Source organism: Saccostrea echinata, unplaced genomic scaffold (assembly GCF_033153115.1).
Source record: "Saccostrea echinata isolate AGI-Se365-2 ecotype Australia unplaced genomic scaffold, CSIRO_AGI_Sech_v1 ptg000012l, whole genome shotgun sequence".
Lineage (NCBI taxonomy): Eukaryota > Metazoa > Mollusca > Bivalvia > Ostreida > Ostreidae > Saccostrea > Saccostrea echinata.
Window position 1 is genome coordinate 17538179 of NW_026889761.1, and position 21822 is coordinate 17560000.

At 32.8% G+C, this 21822-nt stretch overlaps 2 protein-coding genes across 3 annotated transcripts in view; one reads left to right on the top strand and one right to left on the bottom strand.

Moving 5' to 3' along the window:
- Window positions 1-21822, top strand: part of LOC133185440 (histone-binding protein RBBP4) — a 241291-nt gene that overhangs the window by 182785 nt on the left and 36684 nt on the right. The window lies entirely within an intron of this gene.
- LOC133185439 (ralBP1-associated Eps domain-containing protein 2-like) overlaps window positions 6424-21822 on the bottom strand; it is a 35209-nt gene continuing 19810 nt past the window's right edge. Inside the window, exons 9-19 of one of the 2 annotated variants that reach the window (XM_061320636.1) lie at window positions 18229-18374; window positions 17525-17724; window positions 16944-17016; window positions 15618-15818; window positions 14441-14581; window positions 11431-11477; window positions 10295-10441; window positions 10023-10056; window positions 9629-9660; window positions 9403-9485; window positions 6424-9035 (exon numbers count right to left, since the gene is read on the bottom strand). In XM_061320636.1, coding sequence (XP_061176620.1) covers window positions 8864-9035; window positions 9403-9485; window positions 9629-9660; window positions 10023-10056; window positions 10295-10441; window positions 11431-11477; window positions 14441-14581; window positions 15618-15818; window positions 16944-17016; window positions 17525-17724; window positions 18229-18374 — 1276 coding nt within the window. In that variant the 3' untranslated portion in view covers window positions 6424-8863. The remainder of the gene's footprint in view (window positions 9036-9402; window positions 9486-9628; window positions 9661-10022; window positions 10057-10294; window positions 10442-11430; window positions 11478-14440; window positions 14582-15617; window positions 15819-16943; window positions 17017-17524; window positions 17725-18228; window positions 18375-21822) is intronic. The other variant, XM_061320637.1, reaches the window with a different exon arrangement.

Consider the following 21822-nt stretch of genomic DNA (forward strand, 5'->3'; position numbering starts at 1 on the left):
CTCATGCACTTAAATTCACAACATAAAGTTCACTGATAAAAATCTCCGAGATAACATATCCTAATGTTTTCTTGGAAACCGAGAATCGACCAGCAGTCTGGAAATCGGGAGGGGGAAGGCAAATGCAATCCCCGTATTCCAAGAGGTATGGGCTATAAAGCTGACCAATACCAAACCTACCGTACACGCAATGTTTAGTTGTATGCCTGAATTATGGGTACTAATCAGACCGAACAATAACAGATAGATCTCTCGATAATCGATATTCTGCCGTAGATCTACCTGAGAAGACGGCGTATACCTCAGAAATCGATCTGTTCTCATACCCCAGCTCAACAGACTAGCGTAATAGTTCTACACACCATCACGACCTGCAATTAGTTTCCATTATGTGATCTCAATGGAAAACAAATTTATTTTCGTGACAAAAAGAAAGCGGATTTAAAAGTTTCATACCTTTTTAAATAGCAAATGGACAAAAGTCTATGGCATTGACGTTGCAGTTTTAAAATAGCCTTCTACAGTATACAGTTAAAGTATATCATTGAGGGAGTCAGCAAGATTTCCCCAAAAGCAAGTCTATTTCCCGAGGCGCTTGCGCTTTGGCCTTCAATTCAAATGTTGAATTGAAGCCCACAGCAAGTTTTCTTCTTGGAATCTACGTAAGAGTTTTCGAATAAATTTTGCTTCAAACAGGTCAGATAAAAAGGAGTGTAATAAGTTCACATCGTAATTCCAACAGATTGTTGGAAGACTTGGTCTCCAAAGACTACATGGATATTGTCATTTAGGAACAAATGTCAACTTCATAGTACTTGTGTGAATAATAAGAATGATTTTTAACTTTGTAAATGACATATCAGAAGATACGAAAATTTCCGAGTTCCATTTATTTAAAGAAGCATTTGTCTATGATTTCAAAAAGTCTGCTGTTTTAGTAAGTGAATTGAAAAAGAACAAATTAAAAATATATATACAATAGTTTCGTAAAAGAAATATATTTCTTGAAGACATAGTCTTCCAAGTACATGTATATGTACTAAAATTATTCATTCAAAATGCGTTCAATTAGAAAAACTGTCAGTCTACAAATTGGCTAATCGCATGTTTAGGTAGAAGAACAGATGGATTATCGAACAGTTCAAAAATAGTTATAGAAGATGACTGCTCAAAGTTGCTAAAAAATTTGAATAATTTACATCTTTCCTTCCGAGATGAAAAGTATTCGTACGGTTACTCCATTTACTAAGCATTTATTGAACCAAATACATGTATGCATTCAGTTGATTTATATTGTCCTTTTTATTTGGGGGGGGGGGGGGCAATTCTGAATTGGGACTGTTTATTTTAATACACAAATCAGATGCATAGGATAATACACCCTTTACTGGTACATATAATCGTAAAGTTCATTTTTATGACATTGTTTAATAAAAAAATGAATACCACAAACACCGATTTCTCACGAAACATCACGTGATTGCTCTAAAATATCCTAATTATTCTTTCCATGCATTGATAGTTTAAATAAATATCTGTCTATCTTTTCTTAGCTATGTTTTAAATGAACAAATTGATTTTTTTTTTCATGTCATCTGATAATTCGTTCTAAAGTTTTATTTTGCTGGTAAGTCACTATTTTCGTACATTTGCTTTTGGTAGTGTCCTTTGCAAAAAAATTTGAAAATTCTTACGTATAATTTCTAAACTGTTATGTACATATTTTGCATGAGAAATATCAACATTTTTTTTTACATGACAGTAGAATAGAAATACATGTATGTACAATTGCTGGATTTCTTTTAACTGTAGCAATGGTTTACCATAAGACAAAATTAAATCATTTCAAATATGTATACTTAAGGATGCTACCTTAAATCGTTTTAAAATTCAAAACATAATGAGTTTACTTTTTTTGTCTCCTGACATATAAGACTTTCCATCCAGCGGTTCATCAAAAAGTTTATTCCTCGAAGAATTCAAAATGTTAATTTGTAATAATCATGGTAGGTACAATCTGGATATCTAGTTAATCGCATTTTGTTGTCTCATCTCAAACAATAATCGGCATCTGACTATTCAAACTCAGGTAACATATGTGAGAAAATCCATAAAGTTTTTAATTTTAATACTCTGCATTTTGGGTACCCGAAGAGTATCTACTTTTCAGTAGTAAAATTCTAAATTAGTTTCGGGATTTAAACCCACTTTCTTTATAAATGTTTGGATGCAAATCAAATATCACCTTTTCATTGATAGAAGAAATTATTTATTTTAACCATAGGTGCTAGATAGCTTTCATTTTGTCGTATCAAATATTAATTCTGAATTGTAAAATATTTATAAAACACAAATAAGGGAATATCGATGGGGTTTAATTTTGAATGAACTTCGCAAACAATTCTCAGAATAAAAATTGTAAATGAAAAAATGTTATTTTGAAAATAAATAGGTAAATCGTTGGTGTTAAATTCTAAAAAGATTTTGAAAGCACTGCTGATTTTTGAAAACCGTTTTACCGGACATGTTCGTTTTGTAAATGTAGAAGATTATTGATTGTAGAATTGGAAAAGTAATAAAAGAGATAAAAACCGGCAAGTTGTAAAAAATTCGACAGGGTTCGACGAATTCGGGTTTCTCTAGTTGAAAGGTGATTTTTTTTACTGGTGCTTTCTTAAGTCGTATCCTCTTGAACATTCAGCACACCTAGCTTGGTCTCTTGCAGTTCTTTCTGTCTTTTTAAAGGCTGTCGTAGAGTGCACCAAAAACGTTTAACGGTTATAAACTAGAAAGGAAATTTACGTTCAATTGATATTTTTTAGATATCTCCCTATTTAAAATACACTTTATGTCTCGTGATGTTAACCATGCCTATTCTTCAATTGCCCATAAAAGACTGAAATTAGTTTTCTTACAAGTCTCGTCAAAATATTGATAAGGATGTGATTTGTTAGAAAACTCATTTATTACATGAAAGATCCTTTAAAATCCCCTAGAACGGATCGTTGCTACGTGTTTAATGGAAAAACCAAGTATACACAGTAACAAGTATACATAGACATGGTTATAGCATTGCGGTGACTCCACACGTACCCTTGTAGCTGTTACTGCTAACATGACGACAGGTCGGCGTCTCTTTAGTGCCATTACAGACTTTTTATTGTAATACGATACCTGGTTTCGTTAATTTTCGTTATTTTATATTCAGTCTACAAACATGCAATTATTGACGGTCACGTTGAGCAGTGAGATGCAATTTCTAAAATTCTTGTAGAATAAACTAATGTTTTGGCAGATAGCTTTATGCAAATCCAAATCTTTCAAGATCACTTATACAAAACACCCCAGATCCCTAGTGAATGGCTTGAAGAAAACTGATTCTATCAAACTAAAATTTTGTTCAATACAAGTTTAAAATGGCAATTGACCTATACCTGATATCTATTAAAAAAAAAGATACGAATTACTAAAAGAACACTTTCTAACAGTACTCACGCTTAAGGTTCCAATGACTACGATAGACTCTAAAGACCAATGAAACCAGCAACTGCTCAATGTGGTAAAAGTCCATGCATGGTGACAAAAACACACCCTATTCTGCCTTGACTATTCTATAAGTAATACCTGGTGTAAATATCTACTTAACTTACCTGTGTCAAAACTCTTTGGCTTTGTGTCTAATGGTCCGTTTGTGTATTAATGTAGTCAAACCTTTGCCAAGAGATCGAAAACTAAACGTTACAGCACGCTGTGACAAGCCACACGTGTCCTCGTGTCATTTTGACGGTTGAATCTTAGATAGGGAACAGTTTGAGGGGTGGAAAATTGAAGGACTGTGATACGGGCTAGCAGGAAACAACAAAATTTTAATTTAAGGAAATGGTGAAACAATTGAAGTAAAATGTTGATGCATACAAGTAAATCACTGACTTGCTTAATCAGTGACTCTATCTTTGTAGGTATTAATTACCTTCAACAAAAGTTCATTGCATTAATGTAAATAAACCTGGCCCAGTTAATTAAATCTCTCCCATAACGTAAGAAGTAACAAAGGAAATCTTATTTAAACATTTGATATTGGCGGTAATTCAATAATATTGGATTGAAACTCGATACTTTATACTAGTACATTTTGGTTGAATTTCAGAAAGACTGAAGATGTGGCACATTCATGACATTTGTTCTCTGCGAGGCCGCGAGATGTTACGCTGACCATTTTACGGGAATGGTTACCTTAATATATAAGAGCCCAAAACCAAGAATATTATAGGATCTCTGTTGATTTTAAAAGATATGGGTCTACATCAAGGGGGTGAATGAACTAGAGTATTGCTATGTTAAATAAAAGTCGTACCACAAATGATAGACGTAGCCATAAGGAAGGGTGGGGTGGGGGCAGTGTGATTAAAACAAGCCCCCTTCTATCGACGACGATAGAAGGGGGGCTGCTTTTAATCAGACTGGTGTGGGGGTCGAGAGTAAGCTTCACTAAGTTGAAAGATTCGATTCTCCGACTGCCCCCTCCCCATTTTCAGTTGAAGTAGTAGTGTGTAATGTACTAACTATTAATTCTCGAAATATACGTCTGCCGAATGATTTTTTCAATTTTTCGCTTGTGAAAACTGGAAGAAACATTTACTTGCCTGACCCCCCTTTCAAGTTTGTTACTTCTCCCTTGAATGTTTGAAATTTTTAACTGTTTAATACTTTGCGATATAGACAATGCCACCTTTTTTCATGGTGCAGTTAATTCTATAAACAAGTATTTGAAAAAAAAATGGGGAAATAAAGCGAAGAGCATTTATAAATTTATCCCTAATAAAGTACATTTTGCAGTAATTAAAGATGCTCACCTAGAAAAGTATAAAATCCTTTTTAATTGCACATAAAGGCATCCGGGCTTTGCACAGACTAGAAGTTTACTTTCACGTAACCACGCACGCTCTTTGGTCGCCGCTTAATCTTCTTACCGAGTCTTCAAGACGAACAATGATAAATGGTTACCCCAATAGCAAATATTTAAATATTAAAATCATTTCTTCAACTGTCTCCAAAAATTACAGAACATGACAATGCCAGAGTTTTCGCCTGTCGTTACTGGACCTATATATATCTTTCTTGCACAGCGGTGATTTTCTGTTAACCGTCGAAAAGAACACACAATCATGCATTACTTGGTGTATAAATCGACATGCAGTTTCATAATTAAACTAATGCATGTGCACCCCCCCCCCCTCCCCACCAATTCAAAAGAGTCTAAGATATTAAACAAAATTGTGTGCGTTAAGTTTTTCGGAGATTTACATGTACAGAATGTTTAATTATTTTCAGATGTCTTGTGGTCTACGTCTCTACTAATATGCCGGAGATCAACTCCTTGTGAAACTTTATGCTTGCATGTCTTGTTTTTTTTCTATACTGAATGATTGGCGGACATCTTTTTTGTGTGTTGCACCAATGGTTCCTTAAGTGGCCGGGGGGGGGGGGGGGGGGGTGTTAATTGACGTAAAAAAAACCCTGATATTCTTCTACATTTAAGGAATAACTAATTTTTTTTTAATTTTTTGATTTTTTTTCGGTTTTATGATGTGATCAAGCAACTGGCTTGCGTGATCATTTGCATAAACGCATAAAATTATCACGCAAGCAAATTCCCTGATAATCATAAAACCAAAACTGACAGTTATTCCTTATATTTACATGAATCCGTAAATTCAGGTGCTCGATCCAAGCCCCGCCCACTTATGTCTCTCACTCCCGCCCAGCAGGTGATTTTTCTTTACTATGCCTTTCATGAACCAATAGCTTTATGAAGAAATCAAGTTCTTTCTTATCATATGTAGTTTTATCTCCAACAAAGAACTTTGAAATGTAAATATTTTCTTATTAATTCTATAGAACACCTTAAACAGATAGTAATAAAATCTCATTATGCAAGCTGTTAGCATATAATTTGTTCCTTGGGGATGGGAGGGGGTTGCATCCTCATAAATTTGCCCCTGGAACTAGCTGGATGATAATCTTTCTACCTATGACTAGAATATTTATTTTTCTAAAATTTCATATGATATGAGCCCCCCCCCCCTTTATTTCAAACTACAAAATCAAGCAAACATAACCTCTGCTACCATTTTGGATGGAATGGTCAGTGCCCTTAAGGAATCTCTATGCACTGCATACTAAAGAGTTCTAATTTCAGGGTATTTTTATACAATTTTCTCAATCTCAATGTCCATAAAAACTTTTTTCATTAGTGTATAGAGCGTTCTTAAGGCCTACACAAGAAAATGATATTACCCCGGTAAATAATGACCATTACCTTTACCTGAAATCATGTTACAAATAATATGCATGTGATACTCAATACAAAGCTGTACTTCTGAATCAGCATTTTTTTTTTTCATCGAAAATATATATTTAGAGTAAATGTTTACATAATTTTATTAACTTGTTACATGTTAAGTTACACACATTTGAAAACATTCACTCAGTCTGCAATCTGATCTATAAACACTCTAGAAAGAAAGAAATGAAACAAGTAATTATGGCAACAAAATCAAACACAGTGTAACTTATTCCACAGTATCTCTTGACAAGCATTCATCTCTTCACACAAAGTATCACACAGTTTAGGCTTTACACAATTTATCTAACAACTTCAACCAGTATTTCTTCATTATGTTAATGCTATTCATATCTTTTAACCAAAAGAAACAAGCATTAGTCTCGCTTAGATGCACAAGTTTTAAGTCTACTTTTAAAAACATCCCCTCCCCCACCAAAAAAAACAAAAACAAATTAAACAATCACACTTTGTAAACCAAAATATTCTCTACATGAGATTAAACCCAGAGAGATCAAGTACAATGTTTTCTATAATAACACATCATTGAAACATCTGTTGGTAAGTCTAAGACTGAATTTGAGTCCTGTATTTTTACCCTCTCTGACATGAGCTAATTTTCTGAGTATAATGCCTTCTATAAGTTATAATTGCCTTATTTACATGCTTCACAACCCAGAAATGCATCAGATGCTTTGTAATTGGCATCAATTATAATTAATTCCACAGAAAAGGATTTCCTCTAACCAGAAATAACGTATAGTTTTGTTTTTTTTTTTCCAACTCTTAAAAAACAAATGCAACACTTAACAATCTTTACTCGCCATAAGTGGACTTTACTGTAGCACATGTATGTGTATTGTTTTAACTTATCAGCCAATAAAATGTTACTAAATATGTCTGTTAAGAATAGTATTGTATTCAAGCAGGCACAACTGAATTAAAAATGCTGTCTCCTCCTTCATTACCAGAAGTTATCTCTCTTTGACCACAATATTTTTGCAAAATTTTTATATCTTCTAAAATATTGTATACCAAATGTATATCAGAATATATTTAAATACATTATATATCACTAATATATGAATAGCAATAAGAATGCTCCCCTGACTATGATTCTTAGTTAACTTATTAGCATATCTGTGTATATTAACTTATTTGCATATCTGTACTACATGTATATAGATGACTAGATATAGTTCATACCAACTTAAATTATATAAAAAAATGGATGAATCTTAACCCTTTAAGGAATTTCAATTCTTTTTACTTTTGTACCAAACCAATCTTTAATCATATCACTGCTAGCATATGAGTATGTCATATATGTATTGTACACCTTCCCATTAATCTAAAATAATGAAGAAATTGCACCGTCTGATCAACATTGAATGACTTTATATATAAAACAATGATGCTGTAAATAAAACTATTACCCTATAATGAAACAGAATTCAAGTATCTGAAATTTACTAGTTCTCTCTTAGAGACTATTAAGGAAAATAAAGTCTTTTCATCTCTACATACATACACTGTAACAGTTAAACACAGTTGCTACTCAGAAAACAAACATATTGCATTGTTATCGGAAGGATAAGTTTGGCCATCGGGAAAAGTAAGGGGGGACAAACCATTCCGTCATACTAGCCAAATAAACACGTAGCAGTAATGTATGGATGGAAGGGGGGACAACCATTCCATCATACCAGCCAATTAAACATGTAGCAGTAAGTATGTATGGTACACATGTATTGATCATCAGCCATGAATTCCAAGTGAACTATTACGATGAATGTAAATAAAATATTGCTGTACTGCTCTTATATTCATATTTAAACATTTTTTTTAAGCTGAAGTTACAAGAAGGCAGAAGATTACATATGGACAAATCTTTGAATATCAAAATGGGAAAAAAGCATTTGTAAAACTTCCTAACATCAATGATTTTTGAGTAACTCTGCAGATAGCAAACTTTTTTTTCTCGATGGATGATGAGATTACAAAGTGTAAAAAAAAAAACAAAAAGAAAAAATGGCTGCTAAAATGAGATTAAATCAATAGTGAGAGAATGCACCAAATTCATCAAGTTTAACATGTAGCACTTGAAACATATTTAATGAGGGTCCCCTCAACTGCCGTGGGATATTTTCATTAAGGAAATTTTCTCCAGTCATAATTTAAAAAAAATTGAAGAGAAAAAAAATAATGTATGAGATTACAATGCATTTGATACCAAAAAAAAAATCAGCATAAACACTTCTAAAATAAAACAACTGTTTCTTTTGAAATTTACCACTACTCATCCTCTCCCTGACACAGAGGATGCATAAAGCTGTAAACACATTTTGAACCACAAGAAGAAAAAAAAAATATAATTTTTAATATAATGACCGCCCAAATGCCCCAATCAGCCATCATCTGGGAATATGGATTTTCCTAGAGAGAACACAAGGAATGATTTTGATCACTGGAACACCTTAAGATGTCGACTAGATTTTAACATATCTCTTTTGAAATTCCTCAGCTGGAGAAAGGCTTCAAGTGTTCCAACTGAATCTCTAATGCTATCCGCTGTTCCATCACTTCCTGAAGTTCTTGGTTCAATTCACTTCCCAATCTCTCTAATGTTGAGTTCCTCTCTTTATGTGTCCTAATTGCCATTTGGAGTTCTTTTTTGTCTCTACTCAATTGCCTTAAAACACAAGAGAAAAAAGTCATTCCATGTAGCTGCAATTTTGTATGAATTCTACATAGAATTAATATTTTGTGTAAAAATATTTAATATTATTTGACATAATACAAGAAGTAATTCATTTGAATAGTAAGACATTCATTACTGACTTATTGCAAATCTAGATTGATGAAGATTCACTATGCCCCTTTATGAAATAATTACTATAATAAAATATGCTAAAGATATTTGGGATCTTTGTTTACAAACTTATGTCAGAGAAGAGATTTATTTAGGACATTAAGCAGACATTTTTGTGGATGTTGCATAATAATCTAAGAGGTTGAGAAATATTGTTTTGAAATATAACAGCCTAGGCAGTACTTACCTCTTCATTTCTAGGGACACCTGAGTTTCACCACCTCCGACTTCATCATCAGGGACGTCAAACTTGACTAGCGGTGATGAGTCCTAAACCCAAAGTCAGCATTGTAAATACATCCCTTTACCAATTATGACTACATGTATATATTTTTATCCATTTGAGATCTGATACGCAAACTTTCTCTAGCAATGTTTAAAAATAATTATTATTATAAAAATATTTTCCATACCCTTGATGCATTGGCATTGCCAGCATTAGAATCTGAAAAAAAAGATGATAACAAGAATTTATTTATGTCTCATAATATGTAAATTCAAGAATGATTTTGTTTTTCATCTTCCATTGTTTAACAACAATATACCGTACAAGTGGAAATTTTAGAAAGACTCAATTTAGCGATTTACCCTTAAAAATTGGTACTTATTTTTAGCAAGAATCAATTTTAAAGATTTTAAAATGCTCACTAAAGAAGCTATTATAAAATAAATGCAATTAATTTTCAGAGATATTCAATTTTAGCGATCCTGGCACCCTTGCTAATAATGCCAAAATTAGATCCTTGCTAAAAATTCTGCTTATATGGTAAAAGCATGAACAAATTCCAGTGATCTTAAAACCACTACCTCCAGCTTCTGGTCCAGATGTTTGAAGATGTCCCTACAAAAAAAAGAGTTAATGAACCATGACATAACATGTTCATTTCACAATTACAAATTTTGGTAAATCTACAGTCTATACAAGACAAAAGAAATGATAAACTGTGAAACCATATGTACAAATACATTTGCATTATCATCTCTATGAAATAAATCAAAATCTGGAAGGATGAGTATTTTACTGGCAGGGGAAAATAGTCAAACATTAATCAAGTAACTATTATTGTTGACAAATAAACCTTATAAGTGGTGGAGTCTGTACTGTCCAGACCCGCCATCTTGTTGAGTGACTCTTCTGATGGAATGGATTCAAACTTCTTGAACTCGTGAAACTTGGAATTTATTGCACTGAAGGAGACTTCCCCTGACTTTCTGGCTGCAGGACTCTAATTGCACAAAATATTTTTTAATGAATAAAAATAATAAAACAAAGCATTTTATATTAGATTACAGTATATTTCTTAATATGATTTCATTCCAAGAATCCAATTTATGAAATATTTAATAGAATGGTGTTCATAACACATAGCTGCCCTGACTCTATCTCCTTGCCATCTAATTTCTTTTTCAAATATGACTGAAACGATAGAATGCAGTTTCAATCGAAGTATTGTCAAAACCCATCTCTGCTTTTGGCCTTGACCTTTTAACATTTAAACCCAACAGGCATTTTCACCTGCCCATAATATTCATAGCAAGTAAGAAATTGATACATGTAGGAGCAACAGTACTCTTGGAACTATTTCCATAACACTGTATCTATCACTTATTGCTTTAATACATATTAGACAAGGATTATTTGGATTATCAGTTGTAAAATATTAGTGAAGATGTGTAGTAAAGGATATGTATATTTAAATGGACCTTTTCTATGACTTTCATTTGGGCATAATACATGTAGTTAATTCTGCACCATGTCAACACAAAATCTGTACAATAGAAGAAATAAAAAATATAAAATAAAATCCGCTCGCCCGCTTCTAGGGGTAGCGTTTTGAAAGTATTTCAATGAAATTTCTATTTTTAGTAACCATGGCAACACCATTCATGGTATTCGAAAAGTGATAAACAGAATTACGTATCTTAGTGTAGTATACTTTTGTGCCAAGTTATACTGAAATCAGACCAAAACTGTAGGAGCAGTTGGATTTTGAAAAGTATTTCACAGAAATTACTATTTTTATTAACTGTGACAACACTGTACACTGAAATAAAAAACTAATATATAGAATTATGTATCTAAGTGTAGTCTACTTGTGTGCCTAGTTATACTAAAATCAGACCAAAAATAGTAGGAGGAGTAGCATTCTGGTCTCTGACTAGTAGAGCTAAAAATACACAAGCATTCTGCATTCACAAAAATATCATTACTTACATCTTTAGGAGATGCCCTGGGTGGAACAGCTGGGGGTGTTGAAAGACCTAAACAAAATACAGATTCTTTTATTTAAACCAGTTTTACATATAATAAAAATATTATTGAAGAGCTATTAGCCATCTGCACAAAGACAAGAAGGAAGGAATCATTCAACTGATTTGATATACAAAGAGGTATCCATGCATTCCTATTTAAAACTTTGAACTCACCCAATGGTGCTCAAACCTAGCCTAAAGGTCACAACTTGATAGATAGATGAATAAATAATAAAGTGTGTCCTTTACTGAAATGTGCACCAACCTTATGGAAATTTTTACTATTGTCAATTTTCTTACTTGTAAAGTATGTAAAAACTAAACTGTCCAAATTCCAAAATTAAACTTCAAAGTGTTTGCAATTTAAATTTGCAAAATGATATGAATAACATAGTTTAAAGTAGTGTAAGTAATATATCTCATTTTAGAAATAGCAGCCACAACCTTGAACAGGGATCAACATTAACGCTTGTCCGATTGCCCACGACAAGTAAATCAATTCTCAGTTCGGGCAAGTGAAATTGCCGACGTACTTGTCTGATCGGGCAAGTGATTTTTACTCATACAAATGTATATATTTACTTAGTTTACATTAATTTATAAATAAAACAATAAATTGAACACTTGATTTCCGCCACTTAGCCGACTGAAAATGTTTTTGCATTCGGAATACCTTGCTAGCATTTCTGGATAATACATTTCATTTAATGATCGGGTACGTTATTTTCTTTCATAGTAAATATGTTCTAATTCAAACAAAATTTTGTTAACTTCTTGTAAGAAATTAGAATATTTATTCACGCACATAATATATAAGTACAGTGGAATACGATGTATCCTGATCAAGAAGATGTATGTTTTGTATCAAATATCTTCTTTCAGCGTTGCTTCACAGTTATCTCTGAAAATCACGATTCATAGAAGGATCCTACCGAAAATAATTTTTAAAAATATGAATTTTATTAAATGGAAACAGAGGGTTATTGCTGCATGGCAGTGTGTGTTAACAGGTTAAATTTACAAGTACAGTGGTATACATTTATGTACAAATGCCGATTCAAATTTTTTTCAAGTAGCTCAACTTTCCAAATTGACAGTAGTGTATTTGGTCACCTTTTTCCTTATCATAACTTTACAGTAATTAATAACTTTCTCCTTAAATTCTTTCCTAATTTTGGGCAACCAAGTTTTGCATTCGGACAAGTCAAAGTTTGAGATCACTTGCCCGAAGGGCAATTGAATCTGAAAGTTAATGTCTATCCCTGTTGAACCCTGTGACCTTAAGGACCCTCTATACACTGATGAAAAATGTTTTTTGGACTTTGAGAAAATTATATAACATAAAGGGGGATATTCTGAAATTAACTAACTCATTTTTAATATAGGGAGCGTGCCTTTTTTATTCAGGAAAAATCTTCAAAGACAATGAAGTAATAGAAAAGAAAAATTGCCTTCGCTTACTCAAATGGATAAAATACATGCAAATAAAGTTTTCAAATACTCTATCTTGGTCTAATATAATGTTTAGAATACTTGGATTTATTTTAAATTATGTGATACAATTCAGATTACAATTTATTTTACCTATATGTCAAATGGTGGGTCAGTCTAATTACACAAAAGTACCCTGAAAATAGGGTGCAGTGTAGAGAGGGTCCTTAACAGTGATCTGAACTGAGCTATTCATTGGTGCAATCCATGTAGCAAGTACCGGTAGTATGAATATCCCATCTCAAAGGTGAAACTGCTGTCAAATTATTGCAAAGATACTGAAATTCTACGCTGAAACTCTATTTTGGTACCACCTAAGCTTGTTTCCAGGGAACATGATTGGAATAAATCTGCATCACTTTACTCTATATAAGGAAGGTTTTACACCCATCTTTAAATAAATCCACTCTCTATTACTATTTGTTGTTCATTTTCCCTTTTGAAGGGTCCATTGACCCTCAAATGGAAAAAACAACTTCAATCCCCTTCACTCAAGGATGCTTTCTGCCATGTTTGATTGACCATTAATTTTAAAGAAGAAATTAAAAATACAACGATTTTTCAAAATACACAGTCAACAGAGAAATTTGATTAAAAAAATCACTCGAGCGTCTGATGCAAACAACTGTCAAACTGGCTGTCAAAGAACTATTCATCAAGATAATCTGTACATGTCTGTTTAAATTTGATACTACATGTAGTAACTTAACAATTCAGACATATAATATTCTGCATATCTAGAGTTTTATCTTACAAAGGAAAAAGTTTATAAATCATTATGTGGATAAAATAAAATATCCTATCTTCTCACTTACCTTTGAGTATCAATCAATATCATACAGAGTATGATAAGTGAAACACACCGAGGACTATGTTTCATAGCAAAGCTGCTATAAGGTACAGATTACTTATTCTGCAGGAAATGATCATTTTAGTCATCAGGAAATGGTTTATCTATGGTATATCCCTCTTGACGAAGCATACACTCACCTGACAATTTTTTAGATCCTTTTTGCAGCATCCCAGAGAATAAGATGGACTTACTCATACTCTGAAGCTGATGTTTAAATTACTTACATTGTACATATGTATTTCCTCATACAAGAAAAATAAATTTCCTGATACAGAATCTGTATTTTTCCCCTGAAATTTTATTTCCTGTTGGTCATATTAGGAACATTGTTATATGTACATGTAAAAAAGTGTCTATAAATATATATTTTCTGCTAAATAAGGTAATTGCTGAATATGATCTCACCAGGAAAAAATATCACTTTTCCTGTTGACCCCTACAATATCTTTGACAATAATTTTCCACTACCTCCTACCAGTAAAATAAGAATTCAAAAACACACAGCTTCGGTATACCAAAGCAAGGACTGGCACTGCCACTCAGAAGGCGTACTTTGGTCCATATATTATTCCTTTCCTATTTTCAAACTCTAGCTCGAATATGTGTGTGTGGGGGGGGGCACCATTACCTTTGCTAGCATCCATAGATAAACTTCTCCCCGTGGGCCGTGGTGGGGGTACTGGAGGCTCCTGTTCTATGCCACCATCTGTATTATCACCGTGACTAGATGTGGGGGCAGGGAGTAGAAGACCACTTATGTTACCCGGAACTAAAAGATAAAAACAAGAGCATTACTTCAATAAATAAACTGAAGTGCTGAAGACTAAAGGAAAATGAAAGTTCTCAGGTTTTAAGATGAACAATTTTAAAGCACTTCATAAATCTTACATACTATAAATCAACTTTTATTTGCATGTGAGAAATATATGTGAATTTCTTTTACATGCAAATATTTCTCACCTTTACTTATTTGTGTATTTATGTAGAATGTTTCCTCAATTGTGAAAAAAATTTATATGTTACATAATACATATAGATTTCAAACTGAAAAATCTTTTTAAAAAAGGTTGCCGCAAATAAAAGTTGGTTTAATTACTAAAATAATTGAATCTTTTATTAACCTTGTACTTAAAGTGGATGAAAAAAAATTATATAAACACATCAGTCATTTTTTACCTAGAGTTTGTTGTAAATATTAAAATGATATGTATACACTCTGCATAATACTGTCATCAACTAAATTTTTATAATGACTGAGTTTCAGTTTTTTTCTTATTTAATATTATTTTTCACTATATGAAGTATAAAATGATTTGTAAAAATAAAAGTTTAATTTTTTCCAACACAAAACCTATTATCTGACATATTTTTTTCTACACAAAGTGTTTAATTTCTATTGATTAGGATACACCTTATGGAACTTGATAATGGATACCATGCTTCTTTCTATACTGAATATGTGCTTATAGATGTCAATTTTATACATTGTATATTTTTTCTTTTTAAAGGAGGAATAACCTTAAAAACAAACAAAAAATGTCCATTAACATAAAATATTTACACAAACTTTTATTAGATTATAGAATAGGGTGCTTTCTTGGGTTTATTAATATTTATGTTAGTCTGTACACCACTGCCAAAAAGTCATTCGTCACAGAATGAAAAAGTAACCACAGATCACATCTAGAAAACAATGTATTCTAAATTGGATTGCAAGATGCAGAAAAATCATGCATCAAACTGAGTGGAACTATTTTGTCATGCTTGGTCTATGAACGCAGTGGTCTTTATCTGAACTCCTATACCTGGACCCAAGCTCTTCGGGGGAACTGGTCGCGGTCTACTGGACACAGGGGGTGGAACAGGTGGGGCACTTCCAGCCATAACTTCATCATCTCCGGTGAGGAGATCTATGTCATTCTGGGAGGAATTGAGCTTGGACTCAGTTTTTGCTCGGAGTTTTTTTGTGGCGGATTCTGATTGGTCATTATGAGGAGGTGCAGGCTCTGTAAACATACAAGGTTTGCATACAACCAAGGAGTCATGCAATAAACAAAGGGAAAAAAGAAACAGGGAAACAGATTCAATGTGGAAACTAAGGGTGCATAACTCTAAATCCAACAAGACATTATTTACCATTCCAAAACTTTGCAGAATTTACAATAAATGGTCACTTCATCCACTGAAATTATTATCAATTTACTTCCTTAGATAAAACTCAACTACGATATATCATAAAAATTTTCTGTGGATGAAATCACTACAGGTAGATTAATGGGTATAATCTACTGGTTTATATGCTAATAACTACCAACTACTAATAGAATACATGCTTCATGGTAGAGTGGAGACATGCTCTATACTAAAACACATGCCAGGCATTCCACTAGCAGATATATGTATTGTCAAGTAGTTTACTTAATAAAATCCCAATATTACATGCAGTTAGTTCTCATTTAGGGACATTTCTAAAAACGGTAACAGTATTTAGAGAGGATCCCTGTAATAAAATTTTTCTAAAAATTATTTTTAAAAATTGTATCTTTTAGAGTTTAAGTTTTCCTCAGATCATATTTACATTAGGACAGGAGTTATGAAAGTATTTTGAAGTCAAGATTATATTCAGTTCATTTTTTCTATTTCTTTTTTTTTTCCCTATGCACTACCTATAAAAATATCATATTTATTCAAGCAGACTTCAAATTCAAATGGGTGTAAAAGATAAATGTACATCTTTCCAAGAAAATTTTAAAAAGAGCTTTTTTAACAGTATTCAATTTTTTTGTATGAATTTAGTTAGATATTTATATAAATATTACTAGGGTAATCTTTCTTTTATCACACCCTTTTTCTAATCCATTGAGCCTGCAGTACCAAAAAACAACCTTGATTAAAAATGTTCATAAAATGTGTCAAAAGCAACTTTAAATCTGACATGCATTTTATTCTACCATACCTTCTTTGCCTAAAAAAGATTCAAAAATCAAGTTTAATAACTAAATTAAAAAAAAAAAAATAAACTTTTGCAGTGTACTGATCATGCTATAAATATTGTTCAGATATCCCTCCAAAACACTGCTGTGTAATACATTGATTTAATACGTATGTTGACAGCTGGAGATGTCACATACCTGAGAATGCTCGTCCTCGCTCGGAATGATGATCTGGCGAGACTCTCTTGGCAATTGGATGTACAATTTTATCCTAACAGAGAGAGAGAGAAATTCTTTATTAGAAAACGATATGACATATCAAAGTTACTAATACATGAACCCTATATTTCAATATTCCTGCATGGTTTCTGGCTTGAATATATTTATCATTCTTGAAACATAAATTAACCCCACCCCTCCATTTTTTTTAATTATGTCTTTTAAATTATTATATGTATGATAGCATTTTAAAAAAAAAAAAACACTCTAAATTTTCATTATCTTTAAATTTTCCTTTTAATGACATCATTAATTTCCTCTTATATTTCTTACTAAATTCTGCTTCAACATACAATAATATATTTATACAGTTGAACTTCAATACCTCAAACACTAATATCTTGAATACAATGGATACACGGAGGCAAGTTGGGAGCCCTACAACATTTTCTTTACGTTTTGTAACTTTGATATCTTGAATTCTTTGATATCTTTTTTTCTTGGTCCCATTGAATTCGATATAATGAGGTTTGACTGTATATCAATATTGTAATACATACCGACTCAGACACTGGTATTGAGGCAAAGTTCAGTGGTTTGACACTCGGGGAAGCTACATCACTGGCTGTATCTGAGGAGGCATCTTGTCCTATAGGCTCCAAGGATTCACTAATAGACTGGGGGTGAGAAGGGGGTGTTTCTGGGGGTGTGGCTCTCTTTAGAGTTCCCCCTGAAGGGTGATCAACAGCAAAGGGTTCCTCTAAAAAAGAGACAGATCACATGTACTGAGACAAGTAAACATTAAGGGAAGAGTTTTGAATGTAAAGACTCTGTTTGATGAAGTTTGTAATGATTCTAAATATTCCTAAAGAATGTAATAATGATCATACAAATAATACCCCCCCCCCAAAAAAAAACAACTCCCATTTAAAAAAATTACCAGTACCAGTTTTAAAAAATCCACTTAAACTATAGCAATATACAGTTGAACTTCGGTATTCCGAACACGGATATCTCAATTACCATGGATATGTCTAAGTGATTTGGAAATCCTAACCACAGATTTCTCAAGTATTTTACACTCGATATCTCGAACCCTGGGATATCTTGAAGTTTTTTCTCATCCCATCGAGTTAAAGATAACAAGGCTTGACTGTATATTTAACAATTACAATGCTAATTCACAAAGTTACTTTTTGTATTTAGATATTAGGTGAATTAATAGATTTCAATAATGATGGAATTTTAATATAGTAATAATTACCATTTGTAAATGAGGTATATGGCATCAGAGAAAATGGCAGTCTGTCTGGAATTTCTATGTCGTGTCTCCTCAGAACCACTAAATGCATAGCAATACAGAATTCATCTAGAGATAACTCTCCATCTCTGTTCAAGTCAGACAACTGCCTGCAAAAAACAATCCCAAAAAATCAGTTATTTTCCCAACAGGTGATGATAAATAATGAAATACTGTATAAGTATACAAGACAACTGCCTGCAAAAAACAATCCCAAAAAATCATTTACTTTCCCAAGAGGTGATGATAAACAATGAAATACTGTATAAGTATATAGTAAGACAACTGCCTGCAAAAAACAATCCCAAAAAATCATTTATTTTTCCCAAGAGGTGATGATAAACAATGAAATACTGTATAAGTATATAAGACAACTGCCTGCAAAAAAACAATCCTAAACTAGATGCTGTCATGAGACAGTAATACCCGCACTAAGGTGTTTGCCTCTAAATGCCCACTCCTTCATATTGGGCTTACCAAGGAAAAAGTCCAAATAATTCTATAATTTACACAGTACATGTATTCGTCAAATCGAGCATAAAATGCTCAGGTGACCATGTGACCCATGAACCTCTTATACGCATTTCATATACTTAATTCATTACCAGTCTGAAATATCAGAATTTAATTAATGTTGTAAATTAGGTTTTAATAAAAAGGGGGGGGGGTATAAATTTTTGGCCCATAATTGGAACTTTTTAAATTAAATTTATCTTCTCAACAACAAATAATATTATTTTAGTACTAAGCGTTTTTGATGAATTTATCAAAATGTGCAAACTTTTTTTAGTATTTGATTAGGCAAAAACCTCCTTGAAAAGCCATACCCAATCAATTTATATGTGCCCCCCCCCCCCCCCAAATACACACTCACACAATTTGCCTGTTTTTGGAAATAGGCCTAGATGGCAAAGTTATGTTAAAACATCGTTTGTTATGATAATTTAAAATTTGTTCTTGTACTGTACATGTATGTGAACACCTTTTTGAAAATTTCTACATCACATTGGGCTTGCGTCACCCTACCAGTCCTAGTACTAGTTTTACCATTATCATTTTTAGATTGCACATGCCATGTGACATGGTGCAGTGTTACATGTATATCAGTGGAAATTAATTCATTTTGTGTTTTAATTGGATTATATTTCATGAAGTTGACAGGACCTATGACAGTCGGTAAGTACAAGTTTATGTATAGATTGGGGTAAAATAAACCAAAATGCAAATGGTTAGGTTAAAGTTTAAAAAGGATCAAAGATCATCGGCAATCTCCTATGCAGAGTCGTCGTTCGTTTCTCTCTCAGACACTGAATGTATGAGCCGATCGTAGAGAGTGGATCATCGATGCCACAATAGACGAATTTCACATTCTGAAGAGTTATCTCCCGTTGTCGACATTACATTCAGTTACAGGCATAGATCCGGGAATTTTTTTCCGGGGGGAGGGGGGGGGGGGGAGGGGGGTCCACACCTCGGTCCAAAAAAATTCCAGCCCAGAATTTCCTGAGGAGCAAAATAAAAAACAAACAAACAAAATGAAAACAATGATGGTGGGGTCCATGTTTTTAAAGGGGGAGGGCATCCAAAGTCATTTTTTATTTGCTTCTGTAAATCAGTATATAGTCCTATTTAAATAACTCTACAAATTCCAGGGGGGGGGGGGGGGGTTCCAATCTCCCTAGCCGCTCCCTGTCCCTGAAATGACAAATGATCATGCGACTCCTAAATAGTAGAAAATTTTTCCATTTGACTAGACATAATTTTGTTTCTTGTGTTATTATGTTATGTATATCTAATGGTTTAAGGTTATGAACCCTTGAGGTCATCCCCACTCTCTTGTTCATAATATGACTACATCAAATTAAATAGAAGTGCATCAATGATAAGATTACTTGACATTTCATTCATGAATTTGGGTCAACCTAGAATTAGGAATGAAAATCATTCAAAGAGATGGACCATTAAGCTATTTGTATGTATTCACATTTTTTTTATGTCAAACCAAAGTATTAGACTAGTTTGCATACATGAACAAACTGGGGTCTGGGAAGGGGAAGGGGCAAGGGGAAGGAGTTATCTCTTTACGTCTTAATTAATTGTTGAAAATTCCTAAAATGAATGTTAACCTTAAATCCGACTTGTACGTCTTCATTATTTTTAAGTGGTGGTGTCTCCGTATGAGTGAAAAATTCCCAAGAGGGACATTTAACAACAAACAAACATTAATGACTTAAAAAACACAATATACATGTACATGTTTATTAGTCAATGGATATACTTCTGATCATATCTCTAGTTCTCCCTTGAATCAGAAATGATGATATAAATATTTTAAGAATGATTAAGAGTTGAAAAGGTTGTGCATTTTAAAATTCACTAAGCTCTGTGGTTGAATTAGCTATACCAGTTTAGCTTATTTTGCTACTCAAAGCACCTTGATTAACTATTTTTAATCATACTGTTTTCTGAAATGTGAAGTTTTTTCAACATGGATACAAGTCATACCTTTTCAGCTTCTGAAAACAATTAATGCATGAAAAAAAAACTGCTTTTCAAATACTGTAACTCTTTCCAAGTACTTGTGATCATCAGTTTTTAGCTCACTTGAGTTTTTCTGGTTTTCTGATCACATTTTGTTTGTCATTCATCTGTCCGCCTGTAAACTTTTCACATTTTTGTCTTCTTCACTAGAACCGCCGGGCCAATTTCAACCAACCCAGCCACAAAGCATCTTTGGGTAAAGGGGATTCAAGTTTGTTCAAGTGAAGGGTCACACCCTCTTTAAAGGGGGGATAATCAAGAATTAGTGAAAATTTGGTGGTACAGTACAATTCGTTTTTTATCATACCGGTTTTATATCATACTTCTTTTTTTATCATAGATATCTGAAACACAGAACCATTTCTTAATAATTCATTATAAATTTTGTCTGTTATTATCATAGGTAAAAGTATACACTTCGCTTACTATAATAGAAAATTTCCGTCCGTAATATTTTTTTCACACCTTTTCACTCTTGGGACAATCAACAAAACAAAAGATGACACCTATCTACACCTGTGGTTCATGCACTGTCGCTTGTCTATACACAATGGCTTGATTTTCACTTTGAAATTTGCCGATAGTGAAAGACTGGGGAGATTAGTCACACTTCAGTGCACTTACCTGAGCGATTGGCAGGGAGTCTATTTATTTCATGAAGTACATGACAGGATAACACGGACTCTTTTTTTTCATAACTTATTTTCTTCTTAAGTTAATCCTGAATTGTACGTTCGTAATAAATACGTTTTACCAAATGTGTTGAAACTAAATTTAGTGTCAATAGTAACCCAAGCTTTCTTACGCTTGGTGTCTGGATCAATGTTCATAGTTAATTACATTTACAAAACTACCCGATTAATTAAGAAATAATTAAGTGAAATTAACTCTTTCACCATTCCGTTCAAGCGGCTTTGAATGCATATGCTCATCAGTGTATCAATTAATTTTAATTATACGGCGACATTAAGTGTAAATAGGTATTTTTTTATGTCTACTTTGGATGAATAAAAGAAA